The 15,153-nt window shown below is 44.6% G+C and overlaps 1 protein-coding gene across 4 annotated transcripts in view; it reads right to left on the reverse strand.

The window, feature by feature from the left end:
- Window positions 1–7,354: 7,354 nt before the first annotated feature.
- PDE6D (phosphodiesterase 6D) overlaps window positions 7,355–15,153 on the reverse strand; it is a 60,404-nt gene continuing 52,605 nt past the window's right edge. Inside the window, exons 2-6 of one of the 4 annotated variants that reach the window (XM_007966628.3) lie at window positions 13,413–13,501; window positions 12,356–12,481; window positions 11,528–11,633; window positions 11,071–11,172; window positions 7,355–7,956 (exon numbers count right to left, since the gene is read on the reverse strand). In XM_007966628.3, coding sequence (XP_007964819.1) covers window positions 11,085–11,172; window positions 11,528–11,633; window positions 12,356–12,481; window positions 13,413–13,501 — 409 coding nt within the window. In that variant the 3' untranslated portion in view covers window positions 7,355–7,956; window positions 11,071–11,084. Of the gene's footprint in view, window positions 7,957–11,070; window positions 11,173–11,527; window positions 11,634–12,355; window positions 12,482–13,412; window positions 13,516–15,153 lie in introns of all 4 variants that reach the window. The other 3 variants (XM_038001381.2, XM_007966629.3, XM_007966630.3) reach the window with 3 other exon arrangements.

The following is a 15,153-nucleotide window of genomic DNA, read 5'->3' on the forward strand; positions in this document are numbered from 1 at the left end:
GTTCACGTTGATTTTCTCTGGGTTCTTGCATCTTATCACCCAAACCTCCGCAAGCTCAGCTTCCCACAGACATTTCATCAAAGAGAATGCAGCATGGCCTAATTTGAAACTTAACAATCTTGAGCTAATAGTTAAAGAGTTAATAGGACAGATGTTCAGTGCCACTGTATTTTCTTTGAAAATTAAAAAAATCCTGCGGCCTCCCTGCGAGTTTGCGGAAGTGCCCTGGGAACCAAACATCTTCGCCAAATCCCTGATTCTCACTCAACTCCACCCCTCAGTTTATTCAAAGCTACAGCTGAAGCTGCTTGGTTACAGATCAAATAAAATCACCAAATAGAATTGCTAAGCCCGGTTATGTCTTCACTTTGAGGACCATTTTAATAGTGTGTTTTGAAAGCTGTGAAACAATTACCAGGTCATTAGCAAGAAGTTCTAAAAATAAACTTGACAATATAGGCTTAAAGTACTGTCCCACAGGCACAGGACAGTATTATAACTAGTGGGGCTGGTGATCAGATTGCACCTTCGTCTGTTCTTTCTGGCTGTCCCGTGGAGAATAAGTCAGGAAGGGAGGCCAGTGCTGCAGTCCTGAGATGGTAACAGGAGCTGAGGTGGGGGCTGTGGGGATGGTGAGGACACGAACAAGATGTTTATGAAGTGAGGTAAATGGGCAAGGGTCTACTGGGCTGTGGGGCAGTGGGGCAGGGAGAATGGAGACAGGGCATGCCCACACCCTGGGTGGATGTATCCAGCCACCCTTCTCACGCATGACTGGGAGAGAAGGAAAGCAAGGACACCTGACCTCTTTGCCCGACTTTTTCCTCATTTCTCTTCTCCATCATACACTATGCTGCAAGGGGAGGGCTTTCACCTTCTCCTATAACGCAGGGATTTCCCTCACGTTGTAGCCTGAGTTCTCTGTATTCAACAGGTAATCAAGTAGGGTACACCTCGTTCTTGTCATGTTGATGTCAGTTTAAGGGATTTAAACACTCTTTTCTTTTGGAGTAAAGCCTGGCTTTCCAGACTTTTGGTTTGCTGGAGACTAAAAAATCCTGTTTTGGAAGTCAATTGCTGAATGTTGACTTCTTTCATTTTTTTTTTTTTTCCCCAAAAAATAGAGACAGGGTCTTGCTATGTTGTCCAGGCTGGTTTCGAACTTCTGGCCTCAAGTGATTCTCCCCCTTGACCTCCCAAAGTGTTGAGATTACAGTTGTGAGCCACCCATGCCTGGCCTTGACTTCTTTCAGTTTCTACACCCCGTCACTCCAGAATGATGGATGCTGTCATTGTACTGTCTTGTTTTCTTCAGAACACTGATCACTATCTGAAATTATTTGCCTTCTGTCTCCTCCCATTAAAATCTAATGGGAGATTGGCTGGGCACGGCGGCTTATGCCTGTAATTCCAGCACTTTGAGAAGCTGAGGTGGATGGATCAGGAGGTCAGGAGTTCAAGACCAGCCTGGCCAACACGGTGAAACCCTGTCCCTACTAAAAATACAAAAATTAGCTAGGTGTGGTGGCGGGTGCCTGTAATCCCAGCTACTTGGGAGGCTGAGGCAGGAGGATTGCTTGAACCCGGGAGGTGGAGGTTGCAGCAAGCTGAGACCACGCCACTGCACTCCAGCCTGGACAATAAGAGCAAAACTCCATCTCAAAACAAAGAAACAAAAAAATCTAATGGGAAAATAGGGCCCTCACTCATCTTGTCTAGTAAGTTATCTCTATCACTTAGAACAGTGTCTGGAGTATAAAAAATGCTCAGTAAATGTGTGTGGAGTACATGTATAATGCTTAAAGAATTGGCACATAGCATGTTCTCAATACACTACAACTAAAAAAGAAAATCTAAGACATTTTTGGGACGAGGCAGCTGGAAGAAAATGAAGAGCCTACAGATGAGGAAGGTGCAGAACACCAAGAAGAGGGGCTCCAAGAATGCAAGGAGAAGAGAAACCCAGCAGACATTAGAAGAATCAGATGCAGCAGAGAAAGCAAGGATTCGAAGGCACCCGACAGAGGGGTGGGGGCCAGAGCCAGATGGCAGTGTTTGAGGAGTGGATGAGAGGAGTGGGAAGCGTGAGTGAAGACAATTCCAAGTTTGGATCTGCAGAGAAAGAGAAGGACTAGGGCAGAAGCTGAAGGCCATGCAGGATTGAAGAGAAGTCTTATTTTTAGAAATTTATTTTTTAAGGTGATTTGAACATGTTTTGTGGGCTGAGGGTTGACGGTCTGGAGAAGAGAAAAGGCTTTTCTGATTTTGTTTTGAGCATAGTCTCCTCTTCCTTTAAATTTCTATCTGGAATTTCTCTTAAGGGAATTTTTTTGTTTTGTTTTGTTTTGTTTTGAGAAGGAGTCTAGTTCTGTCACCCAGGCTGGAGTACAGTGGCACAATCTCAGCTCACTGTAACCTCCACCTCCCGGGTTCAAGCTACTCTCCTGTCTCAGCCTCCCGAGTAGCTGGGATTACAGGCACCCGCCACCATGCCCAGCTAATTTTTTGTATTTTTAGTAGAGACGGGGTTTCATTTTGTTGGCCAGGCGGGTCTCGAACTCCTGACCTCGTGATCCGCCCACCTCGGCCTCCCAAAGTGTTGGGATTACAGGCGTGAGCCACTGCACCCGGCATTTTTTTTTTTTTTTTTTTTTTTTTTTTGAGATGAAGTTTCACTCTTGTCACCCAGGCTGGAGTGCAGTGGTACGATCTTGGCTCACTGCAACCTCCACCTCCCAGGTTCAAGCGATTCTCCTGCCTCAGTCTCCTGAACAGCTGGGATTATAGGTGTCCACCACTACGCCCAGCTTTTTTTTTTTTTTTTTTTTTTCCCGTAGGGATGGGGTTTCACCATATTGGCCAGGCTGGTCTTGAACTCCTGATCTCACATGATCCACCCGCCTCAGCCTCCCAAAGTGCTGGGATTGCAGGCATGAGCCACCGCTCCAGGCCTCTTATGGCATTTCTGATAATTATTTATTGTATCCTCCTACTAGAGACAAACTCAGTAAAGGTAGGCTTGTGCCTAGCACAGCATCTTATTAGTGGGTATAATAGGCCTATAAGTGTGACCTGAATGTGGCTATATCCCCTTTGGAAGACTTTCATGCCTAACTAGGGTCAGACTCAGTACTTCATCACATTCCCCATCACAAAAGCCCAATACTCAAAACACTGGCAAGAAACATAATGGCGGTACAAATGCGAGGGTGTATTGCATATTACACAGCAAACTTTAACCAAAATTCTCTAAATAGAAATCTGTATTCTTTCTCGCAAGTCTTCTTCTCCAAGGCTGTGCGGACTGGGATTCTTCCCCCATCTCCTTCCCAACACAGACTCTGAAGCCCCTCTTGATTGCCCTGAGCAGCTGAACTCTCCCTCTCAGCTTGTACAGGTCAGAGATGGGACTCTGCTCCTTAAGCAAGCTGCTTGGAGACCTCGGTCTGTCCTGCAGCCATCCTCATATACACATCTATGTCTCTAACACATATTAAATGCTTCTACCAGTATTTCTCAAAGCATGGTCCATAGACCACCTGCATCGGAATCACCTGGCGGCTTTAAGGTGCAGGTTTCTGGGCCTCACACCTACTGATCAGACTCTCTGGGAGCCGGGTGGGGCGGGGAGATGCCCATTGCTGGTTTGAAAATCAGTGACCATAGACTGTGCCAGGCCTGGTCTATATGAGTCTCTTTCCAGGAACATTCTGCGGCCTTCAGTGTATCCAGAAAAAGCTGCTTCTCCAGGCATCTGGGCCTGCATCAAGGCCTGCCATACAAGAGCTGACTTTGACTTCACAAGGGTCCTAGTCCCTACAGTTCCCCTGTCCTCTCCTTTTGCTTGTGTTTACTTAGGCCTGCACCAATTCCCTCCTCCTCCTCCTAGCATTCAGCCTTCCTCCTCACCAGTTCAAATCCCACCCACACTACTCGGAGCCCCCAGTCAGTACTGTCCCTGAAGCACACACTTTCTATTTTTCTTAAAGCAGCTAGCAAGAAGCATGTCTGACTGTTTTGGACAGACGAATGAGTGGAGAAGCATTCTCTGAGAAGTCCTTTCTCCACTACAGTGTGTTCAGTCCCATGAGAACATTCCTTGATGGAATTATGGGGAGCAGATATGGTTTAGCAAAGAGAAGATGGGTTCACTCTTAGAAAAAGAGATGGCATTTTACGAAGGTAATTCAGGCTGGGTGCAGTGGCTGACACCTGTAATTCCAGTGCTTTGGGGGGCTGAGGCAGGAATTTCTGGAGACCAGGAGTTTGAGACCAGCCTGGACAACACAGTGAGACCCTCATCTCTATAAAAAAGTTTTTAAGGCAGGGTGCAGTGGCTCATGCCTATAATCCCAGCACTTTGGGAGGCTGAAGGGGGGGGTGGATCACGAGGTCAGGAGTTCGAGACAAGCCTGACCAACATGGTACAATCCCGTCTCTACTAAAAATACAAAAATTAGCTGGGTGTGGTGGCACGTGTCTATAATCCTAGCTACTCAGGAGCCTGAGGCAGGAGAATTGCTTGAATCTGGGAGGCTGAGGTTGCAGTGAGTTGAGATCATGCCACTGCACTCCAGCCTGGGTGACAGAACAAAACTCTGTCTCAGAAAAAAAAAAAAAAAGAGTTTAAAAAAATTAGCTGGGCCGGGCGCGGTGGCTCAAGCCTGTAATCCCAGCACTTTAGAAGGCTGAGACGGGCGGATCACGAGGTCAGGAGATCGAGACCATCCTGGCTAACATGGTGAAACCCCGTCTCTACTAAAAAATACAAAAAATTAGCCGGGCGAGGTGGCGGGTGCCTGTAGTCCCGGCTACTCGGGAGGCTGAGGCAGGAGAATGGCGTAAACCCAGGAGGTGGAGCCTGCAGTGAGCTGCGATCTGGCCACTGCACCCCAGCCTGGGCGACAGAGCCAGATTCCATCTCAAAAAAAAAAAAAAAAAAAAAAAAAAAATTAGCTGGGCATGGTGGCGCACATGTGTAGTCCCAGCTACTCAGGAAGCTAAAGTTAGAGGATCTCTTGAGTCCAGCAGTTTGAGGCTCTTGTGAGCTAGTATCATGCCACTGCACTCCAGCCTGGGTGACAGAGAGAGAGACTCTGTCTCTAAAAATAATAAATAAATAGATAAATAAACAATAAAGCAATTCATTTTCAGCTTGTTTTTTTCTTTTTCTTTTTTTTGTTTTTGAGACGGACTCTCGCTCTGTTGCCCAGGCTGGAGTGCAGTGGCGTGATCTCGGCTCACTGCAACCTCCATCTCCCTGGCTCAAGCAGTTCTCCCTGCCTCAGCCTCCTGAGTAGATGGGACTACAGGCACCCGCCACCATGCCCAGCTGTTTTTTTCTTTTCTTTACATTTTGTTTAGTCCTTCCTTCCTTCCTTCCTTCCCTCCCTCCCTCCCTCCTTCGTTCCTTCCTTCCTTCCTTCCTTCTTTTCCTTCCTTCTGACAGGGTCTTGCTTTGTGACCCACGCCAGTGTTCAGCAGCATGATCTCAACCCACTGTGACCTCTGCCTCCTGGGCTCTAGCAATCCTCCTGCTTCATCCTCCCGAATAGTTGGGACTACAGGCACACACCTTCATGCCTGGATAATTTATGTGTGTGTGTGTGTTTTTTTTTTTTTTTATTTGGTAGAGACTGGGTTTTACCATTGTTGCCCCAGGTTGGTCTTGAACCTCCGGGCTCAAGCGATCCTTCCACCTTGGCCTCCTAAAGTGATGGGGTTACACCAACTTGTTCTTCCATCCAAACTTTGGTATTTAAAAATAGCTTTTGGGTGGGGCACGGTGGCTCACACCTGTAATCCCAGCATTTTGGGAGGCTGAGGCAGGTGGATCACCTGAGGTCAGCAGTTCGAGACCAGCCTGACCAATATGGTGAAACCCTGTCTCTACCAAAAATACAAACAAACAAACAAACAAACAAAAAAATTAACTGGCATGGTGGTGCGCGCCTGTAATCTCAGATACTTGGGAGGCTGAGACAGGAGAATTGCTTGAACCTGGGAGGTGGAGGTTGCAGTGAGCCGAGATCATGTTACTGTACTCCAGCCTGGGTGACAGAGCGAGACTCTGCCTCAAAAAAATAAAATAAAATAAAATAAAATAAAATAAATAAAAAATAGCTTTTGAAGACAACAGATCTAATATGAGGAATTGAATCGTCATTGAAAGATGGTGCTAGTACACTAAAAATGTACCGTTTCTCCTCCCCACCCGCCGATGCAAAGAGACTCAGGTAATAGAGAGAAAAGGAAAAGAGGAATCTGCGAGCAAGAGCCACACCAAAGAGAGCCATACCTTTGGTGTGTTCTGTCCTCTGGCCTCAGACCTTACTGCTTTGGTAACTTGAAAACATGCAATTGTTGGTATTTTATAAAAGATAGTGGCTTGCAGTGAGCCGAGATCGCGCCACTGCACTCCAGCCTGGGCTTTGATAAAGCAAGACTCCGTCTCAAAAAAAAAAAAAAAAAAAAGACAGTGAAGGCAGGCCAGGAGCGGTGGCTCATGCCTGTAATCCCAGCACTTTGGGAGGCCGAGCCGGGCGGATCACCTGAGGTCAGAAGTTTGAGACCAGCCTGGCCAACATGGTGAAACACTGTCTCTACAAAAATTACAAAAAAATTAGCTTGGTGTGGTGGCAGGCTACTCGGGAGGCTGAGGCAGGATAATTGCTTGAACCCAGGAGGCAGAGGTTGCAGTGAGCTGAGATCGCGCCATTGCACTCCAGCCTGGGCAACAAGAATGAGACTCTATCACAGAACAAAACAACAAAAAAAGACACTGAAGGCTACTAGTAGCTCAGAGGTAAGAACACTTTTTGGTGTTCTCTTTTATGTCAGACCTGAAAGCACTGCCAGTTGTAATCCCTTCTCTCCCATGCTGGCTTCCAATGACAGCAGTCTTAAAGGCCTCCCAGCCTCCTCCCAGCCCAGATGCCTTCCCATCATTCTCCAGTTAGGTCCATGCAGATCTTTTCATTTTGTAGCTTCTAGTCTCATTTAGGAATACAAGAGTTCCTACTCTACCAACTTAGAACTGCCCTTTCTGGAAACTTCTTGAACAAATGAATACTGTAAACAAATAGAAACAATTAACAATAATAAACAAACAAAGGGTACATGTATGTTGTGGAAAAGAACCATTAAAGATTGTGTCTAAAAGACAAATATTAAGGTCATGGGCTTGGTTCAAGTATGTTGCACAACTTTGGAAAGCAGTAACTGCAGCACTAGGGAACAAGATCTATCAGTTCCATTCCTGGAGTAAAATACAGTTTTGATCTTATATTTGGTTTCTTTCCATTATGCAGCCAGGTTCACTTTCTAGAAAAAGGAGATAAAAGCAGTGCCATGCTAAAGACTGTAGGAATATTTTAATTCATATTTTTAATTACATTATGTAATAATATCACAGTCTATTTTACAAGTTAAATGTATGAGAATGTATGAAATAGAAATGGTAGGAAAAAACTAAACATGGGTCAGGAACATGGAATTTTTCCAAAACCAGGGGCCAAAGGTAGATGTGTAGCCTGCAGGGCCCAAGGAGGAGACAAGGAGGGTGACAGGTACAGTTATTGGTTTGTGGTATGTGTTTGTTCCCTGTGTGGGGAGGGAAGGATTTGAGACCTGTCCCCTGCCCTGGTCTGGGGTTGGGAGTTTAGTCTGGTCAGCTGGAAGATGGCAGCTTGGGAAAAAGAGCCATCTGGTTACCTACACAGAGCTGGTCCCCTGGTGGCTGCAGGTAGGTTCTGCTGTTGAGGGAATTAGGGGTGGAAGTGTCAAAAATCAAAAGTGTGGAGGAAAAAAGTAAACACAGTTTCCTCCTCCCTCCAAAAAAACCCATATTCTTGACATGCGCACACATTCTTCTTTCAAACATAGAAAAGTCTCACTCTGGATGTGCTTACAAGAAGATCGTCGTCAAAAAACTTTGTTTCTATGATAACGTTCCCACTGTAAGTAAGAAGAGAAACAGAGGGCAAAAGAGTGAGCATGTTAGGCAGAAGATTTCATTTCCACAAAGTGGTTTCCATCTGGATTTCTGGGCCAAAGGACGTGTACCCACCCAGAGTATTAGCTTGGGGCCATTAAAATCCTTGTCTATATAGGGCTACAAGTCTAACACGATATTTAATTTATGTGGCTAGATTCATCCCTGTCAAGCTCCCAAATCAGAAGTGAGAGCATGTCTCCACTCCTTGGTACACTCTAAAGCCTTTAGTAGAGTGCTCTGCACACAGGGTGCTTATAGATCCGACTGACTTTCTGAAACCGCATTCATGGACACCTCTGGCTGGTTTATACATAGAAGCCTGCAGACCTCAGGGGCAGTATCCTTCCCTACAGTACTCACTATAGTGGAAAGGTGAGCTTTGGCCTGGCCCACATCTATTTTCCTGCCTTTGGGTATCAGCACCTTGCTCTTTATTTGGGAACCACCCTTCCTCCAGTCCATGTGCCAAGTGAGTAGCCCCTCACTCACCTGGCAAAAGGGTGAACAGAGGATGTAACTTAGGCCCATCAGACTCTTTCCTTTGAGCAAGATCCTTCCTGTAGCTTCTCCTTGAGGAAGCCATCCAGGCATTCCTGCCTACCTGCATCTTTCAAGCCACCCCAGGTCTCCCCCATAGTCTTTCAACTCTTGTATTAGCCAGAGCCTGTTTCTATGACTTACAACTAAAGAACACTAAATGATGCACCTGTATTGTGAGGGAAGAATTTTTTCTTGGTGGGTATCTCAGTGCTCCCATTTGTAAAATGGGAGAGACCATGACCTTACCAAATCACACTTGAGCTGAGTTTAGGGCAACTGTTTTTGGGGGTTCTAAAAAGTTAAGTATAGTTGGTCCCCTACTTACAATGAATCAACTTATGATCTTTCAACTTTCTAGTGGATTTATGGGGATATTAAATGCATTTTTGACTTATGATATTTTCATCTTATGGTAGGTTTGAGACAGATCGAGACTCTGTCTCAAAAAAAAAAAAAAAAAAAAGAAATAAAGACAGCAACAAAAAATCAGGCCTGGTGAAGAAGTAGTCAAATGAAGTTTAATAAAATCTAAAAAAAAAAACCTGCTTTCCTAAACTACTCTGTACTTTCCCAGGGTAATTAATAACCAGCAGATACATTTCTGCTTGTAATTAATTATAAAACAGGTAAATAAGGTGCTCAAAATCTGACTGGCTGATAGGATATAAAAATAGCTACCATTGTAATTAAAAATCTATTTTTAAAACCACTAAAACTTTAAAAAATTCATTACAAATTTGTATTTATTTATTTATTTATTTTTGAGATGGAGTCTCGCCTTGTTGCCCAGGCTGGAGTGCAGAGGCACAATCTTGGTTCACTGCAACCTCCAGCACTTGGATTCAAGTGATTCTCCTGCCTCAGCCACCCGAGTAGCTGGGACTACAGGCGCATGCTGCCATGCCTGGCTGATTTTTTTTTTTTTTTTTTGACACGGAGTCTCACTCTGTCGTCCAGGCTGGAGTGCAGTGCCGAGATCTCAGCTCACTGCAAGCTCCGCCTCCCGGGTTTACACCATTCTCCTGTCTCAGCCTCCCGAGTAGCTGGGACTACAGGCGCCCACCACCACACCTGGCTAGTTTTTTTTATCTTTTTTAGTGGAGACGAGGTTTCACCGTGTTAGCCAGGATGGTCTTGATCTCCTGACCTCGTGATCCGCCCGTCTCGGCCTCCCAAAGTGCTGGGATTACAGGCTTGAGCCACTGCGCTTGGCCTATTTTTTGTATTTTTAGTAGAAATGGGGTTTTACTGTGTTAGCCAGGATGGTCTCGATTTCCTGACCTTGTGATCCACCCGACTCGGCCTCCCAAAGTGCTGGGATTACAGGTGTAAGCCATCACGCCCAGCCTCTGTTACAAAATTTAGATGGGGTCTTGCTATGTTGCCCAAGTTAGTCTCAAACTCTTGGACTCAAGCAACCCTCCCCCATCAGCTTCCCAAGTAGCTAGGATTATAGGCAAGTGTCACCACACCTGGCTCTTAAAAAAACTATTAAAAACTTAAAAAGGGGCTGGGCACGGTGGCTCATGCCTATAATCTCAGCACTTTGGGAGGCCAAGACGAGTGGATCACCTGAGGTCAGGAGCTCAAGACTAGCCTGGTCAACGAGGCAAAACCCCGTCTCTACCAAAAAATACAAAAAATTAGCCGGGCATGGTGGTGGGTGCCAATAATCCCAGTGACTTAGGAGGCTGAGGCAGGAGAATCACTTGAACCCAGGAGGCAGACGTTGCAGTGAGCCAATATTGTGCCACTGCACTCCAGCCTGGGCAACAGAGAGAGACTCTGTCTCAAAGAAAAAAAAAAAAAAAAAAACCTTAAAAAGTAGAGACAGGCATGGTGGCACATGCCTGTAGTCTCACCTACTTAGGAGGCTGAGGCAGGAAGATCATTTGAGCCCAGGAGCTGGAGTCCAGCCTGGGCAACATGGCAAGACCCTGCTTTTTTTTGTTTTCGCTTTTTTTTTAAATAAAATAAAACCCAAAACCAAACAAACAAAAAACCTAAAAGTAAATAACCTCAATTTTTAACAAATTCAATATGGCTTTCATAAAGGAACTGTTGAAAGAGATGATCCAATATTACACAATTATCTGTGGGACTAACTCTTTTTTTTTTTTTGAAACAGATTCTTGCTCTGTTACCCAGGCTGGAATGCAGTGGCATGATCTTGGCTCACTGCAACCTCCACCTCCCAGATTCAAGCAATTCTCCTATCTCAGCCTCTTGAGTAGCTGGGATTACAGGTGTGTGCCACCATGCCCAGCTAATTTGGGACTAACTCTTTAGAAGGTACTATTACTATAACACTTGAGAGACCTACACCTTTCCCACAGACAATGGGAGGTGGGAAGTTATTGACAGTGTTTTTGGACAAAGCACAAACAAACTGTTCTTTAAACAGGAACCAAAGCTATTAATATGGTAAGCTATTCACCAAAAAATTGTAACCAAGTATTATCCTCGAAAACAGAATTATTAATAGGACTTTGCCAGATTCTGTTAAAGGTGATCTAAACAAAATACAGAGATACCGGAAGTATGGTAGTCAGGAATAGAAGCAAATTAACATAGATTCGGTATATATTAAATGCCAGTCTCCTTCCATGCCATCGCATTTTATCTTCATTACACCTCTGTAAGAGAGAATTAATTTCTGTGTTTAGAGATGAAAGACTAAGGCTCAGAGAGATAAAGTATATTAGTGCCCAAGATGACACAGGTAGTCAGTGTGAATCAGGAATTTAAATCTGGTCTAATCTAAAGTTGTTTTTTTTTTCTTTTTTTTTTTTAATTATTCTTTCCACTCTATCATACTGTCTTTTTCATATGAAAAAGGTCAGGAACCTGGAAACCTAGACACCCTCGGATACTCTTTTACTCTATTTCTCAACTGAGCTCTCTGCCCACTCAATGGCACCAGGAGTCCCACCTGCCTGGAATGCCTGTTTCTAGACACACTTCATAATTTCCTGAGACCTGCTCACTCACGTTAAGACGCTTGCTGGCATCATCTGGGACTCGGGTGCTGCCTCTATCAAGGACTGCCAGGTATTTGTGGAGTTAGGGATCACAAAGCCAAACTCGAAGAACCATTCTGAAGGAAGAAGGAAAAGCCGGGGTGAGCAGGTGCCCCAGTATAAAGTTTAAGGGCTCTTTGTCTCCCTCCTCTAGAGTGAGCCTCTTCCTACCCTGAGAACCACCAAAGGAAGCTATCAGCAACCTCTCAGACCAGAGGCATAAAAAAGACAGGGAAGCCTCCTCAGGTTGTCCTCTGAACCACACCAAAGGCTTGCTTCTCATGCTTTGAGGTCTAAAGGACTAGGACCAGTGACCAGGACACAACATAAGCAGCATTTTCTTAGAGGTAGGCTAGATGTGAACTATACATAGATACATAGCTCAATTCTCTTGGACTAGCTTGAAGGGGCTTATGTGCCCTCTTATACTGCATGGTGAGAATTCAATGCAGAGTGGCCTTGCCAGTCAAATCTGTATGATACTGTATGTAGAGCACTGTACTAGGCCCTGCTCATAGCAACTTCCTCCATGACCATATCACAATACAATGTCAGTACCTAAACCAGGTACCACCATCCATGCTCCCAGTGTCAGAGACCTCAAAGCCCCTTGCAGTGGCCAGCTTTGTTTTGGTTTGTTTTCACTGGGGATTCACAGTCTTGCAGAGTGTAGGAATCCTACTACAAACTGAGTTGTAAAAGGAATGTTATCAAAGCACTGCTTTAGTTCACTGGGTATTGTTGCCTTTTGTCCTGGTCGCCCTAAGCCCTGATTTCAGGCATGCAGGCAGCAGAATACCTTCTAGGCATTGCCCTTTGAAGTAAACTTTTTGTTCCAGGCGGAATTTTTCCATTTGTTCTGTTGAAGAAAAATTGAGTTCTCGAGACACTGCCTTGCACTTGAGGATTTTCCTGGGAACATGGGCTGGTAAGAGAAAAACAAATGTTGAAGCCATTCTAAATGAAAACCACATGACTATGATGCTTCAAATTTCTGGGAGCTTCTTATAGCTGATTTAGAGAACACTTTATTACATTTTGGATAATGCTTTGGTAAGTGCACTACACTTTGTGTGGCTGAAAGCAGAGGACTCTAATTGGTCACTCATATCTGAAAGATATTAGATCTTCAAGGAACACCAGGTTTTGTGCATCTAAGGGCCTCATCTAGCTACTCTCATCAGGAAGGGGCTGCATGGGTACCTTCTCTCTACTCTGTTCTGGTGATTTTAACCCCTTACTTCTCCTTTACTTTAGGGAGATAAAAATGCAAATTTTCTTTTGGAGAAAAAAGTTGAGATCTCAGTTTCTATCTTTGGGTATGTTCTAATGGTAAAATTTCAGCACAAAATGGGTTTTGGGAAGTGGGAGAAAGAAACATTAAGAAAGCAACTGGGTTGGGTGTGGTGGCTCACACCTGTAATCCCAGCACTTTGGGAGGCTGAGGCGGGCAGATCACTTGAGGTCAGGAGTTCAAGACCAGGGTGGCCAACATGGTGAAACCCTGCCTCTACTCAAAATATAAAAATTAGATGGGTGTGGTGGCACGCGCCTATAATCCCAGCTACTCGGGAGGCTGAGACATGAGAATTGCTGGAACCTGGGAAGTGGAGGTTGCAGTGAGCCGAGATCGCACCACTGCACTCCAGCCTGGGTGACAGAGCAAGACTATGTCTCAAATAAAAAAAAAAGTAATTGTAATTGAAACTGTCAACATGTCAACAACACATGAATTAACATGCTGTGTCTTCAGGGGCTCACCCGCCTATTAGGTATGTGTTAACTTAGCTCTCTTATGCTCAGGGGCTAGTCTGGCATTGGTCACAGCCCTGTGTAGACAAAGGGTTGGAAAGTACCTTCATGCTCCACACCAGGGACAGACAGGTCTTCTGTTCCTTGCCAGAGTATCTTCCCTGTTTCAGCATCCCGAAGGTTCATCCAATTTCTGATCAAATATGACTAAGGAAAAATAAGGCACTGAAAGTGACTCCCACTTTGTACTCTAGGTGTCTCATGTTTACTCCCACCAACTCTTGTTTACTTTTTAAAAAGTCTGTCGGCCGGGCGCAGTGGCTCACGCCTGTAATCCCAGCACTTTGGGAGGCCGAGGTGGGCGGATCACAAGGTCAGGAGATCGAGACCATCCTGGCTAACACGGTGAAACCCCGTCTCTACTAAAAATACAAAAACAAAATTAGCCTGGCGTGGTGGCGGGTGCCTGTAGTCCCAGCTACTCCGGAGGCTGAGGCAGGAGAATGACGTGAACCCGGGAGGGAGAGCTTGCAGTGAGCCGAGATTGCGCCACTGCACTCCAGCCTGGGCGACAGAGTGAGACTCCGTCTCAAAAAAAAAAAAAAAAAAAGTCTGTCAAACTGCTCATTGCTATGGAAGCAGATAAGAATGTGTAGGAGAGTCAAAAAAACATCTAAAAGAAGCAGCAGAAACCTTGAGAAGACATTATTATCTATGAGAATCTTAAGACTGCACACACCTAGAAATTGCAAGAAAGGGACAGAAAATGAACAGTGCAAAATTTAAAATTTACCAACAGGATCTAACCAACCAAGATAAAATACCTAAAGAAATAAATATCAGATGTACCCCAAGGAAACAACTCATGAAGATCACTCTATAGTGAAGGCCACAGCCTCATAAACTTCACCCACAAGCACAGAAGTCTCAAATTGCTTTGTAGTGCCCCTCTCTTTTTTTTATTTTTTGAGACAGAGTCTCACTTTGTCACACAGGCTGGAGTGCAGTGGCACAATCTCGGCTCACTACAACCTTTGCCTCCTCGGTTCAAACAATTCTTTAGCAGTGCCTCAGCTTCCTGAGTAGCTGGAATTACAGGAGTGTGTCATCATGCCCAGCTTATTTTTGTATTTTTAATAGAGATGGGGTTTCACCATGTTGGCCAGGCTGGTCTCGAACTCCTGACCTCAGGTGATCTGTCTGCCTCAGCCTCTGAGTGCCCTGTTTTTAAATATGAGAAGATAGCCAAGTATCACCAGAAATTCAAGAAAGCATTTATTATGAAAGACAGACCAAAACAAACTAAAAGAAAAAAGTAACTTAGAGGAATAAAGAGGCTTACAGATAAAGACATAAAGTTTTAAAAAGGAGCATTAAAAAAAGAGAGATATGACTTAACCTCTACAGACACTAAAAATTAATACAATCAAATTCTATATATTTTAGGTGAATTTCTCTGGTTTGAGGTTACAACTTATGAAGCTGGTCAACTGATGTTCTCTGTCAGAAAATGCCTTCTAACGTAAGTATTTATATTTTCTAGTTTCTGTATTGTTTGATCCATTAAATGAGTCAATAATACCAATTTAAAAAAGAACATTCAGAGAACAAAAAAGAACTCTAGGAACACATATATTTTGATAGCAGAACCAAACAACTCAATGCAAAGAAAAAATTGAAGAAAGCTTTCAGAATGAAAAAGGCAAGGATAGAGAACAGGAGAGCAGGCCAAGTGTGGTGGCTCAACGGCTGTAATTCCAGCACTTTGGGAGGCTGAGGCAGGTGGATTCCTTGAGCTCAGGAGTTTGAGATTAGCCTGGGAAACATGGTGAAACCTCATCTCTA

The sequence above is a fragment of the Chlorocebus sabaeus genome, chromosome 10 (assembly GCF_047675955.1).
Source record: "Chlorocebus sabaeus isolate Y175 chromosome 10, mChlSab1.0.hap1, whole genome shotgun sequence".
Taxonomy (NCBI): Eukaryota; Metazoa; Chordata; class Mammalia; order Primates; family Cercopithecidae; genus Chlorocebus; species Chlorocebus sabaeus.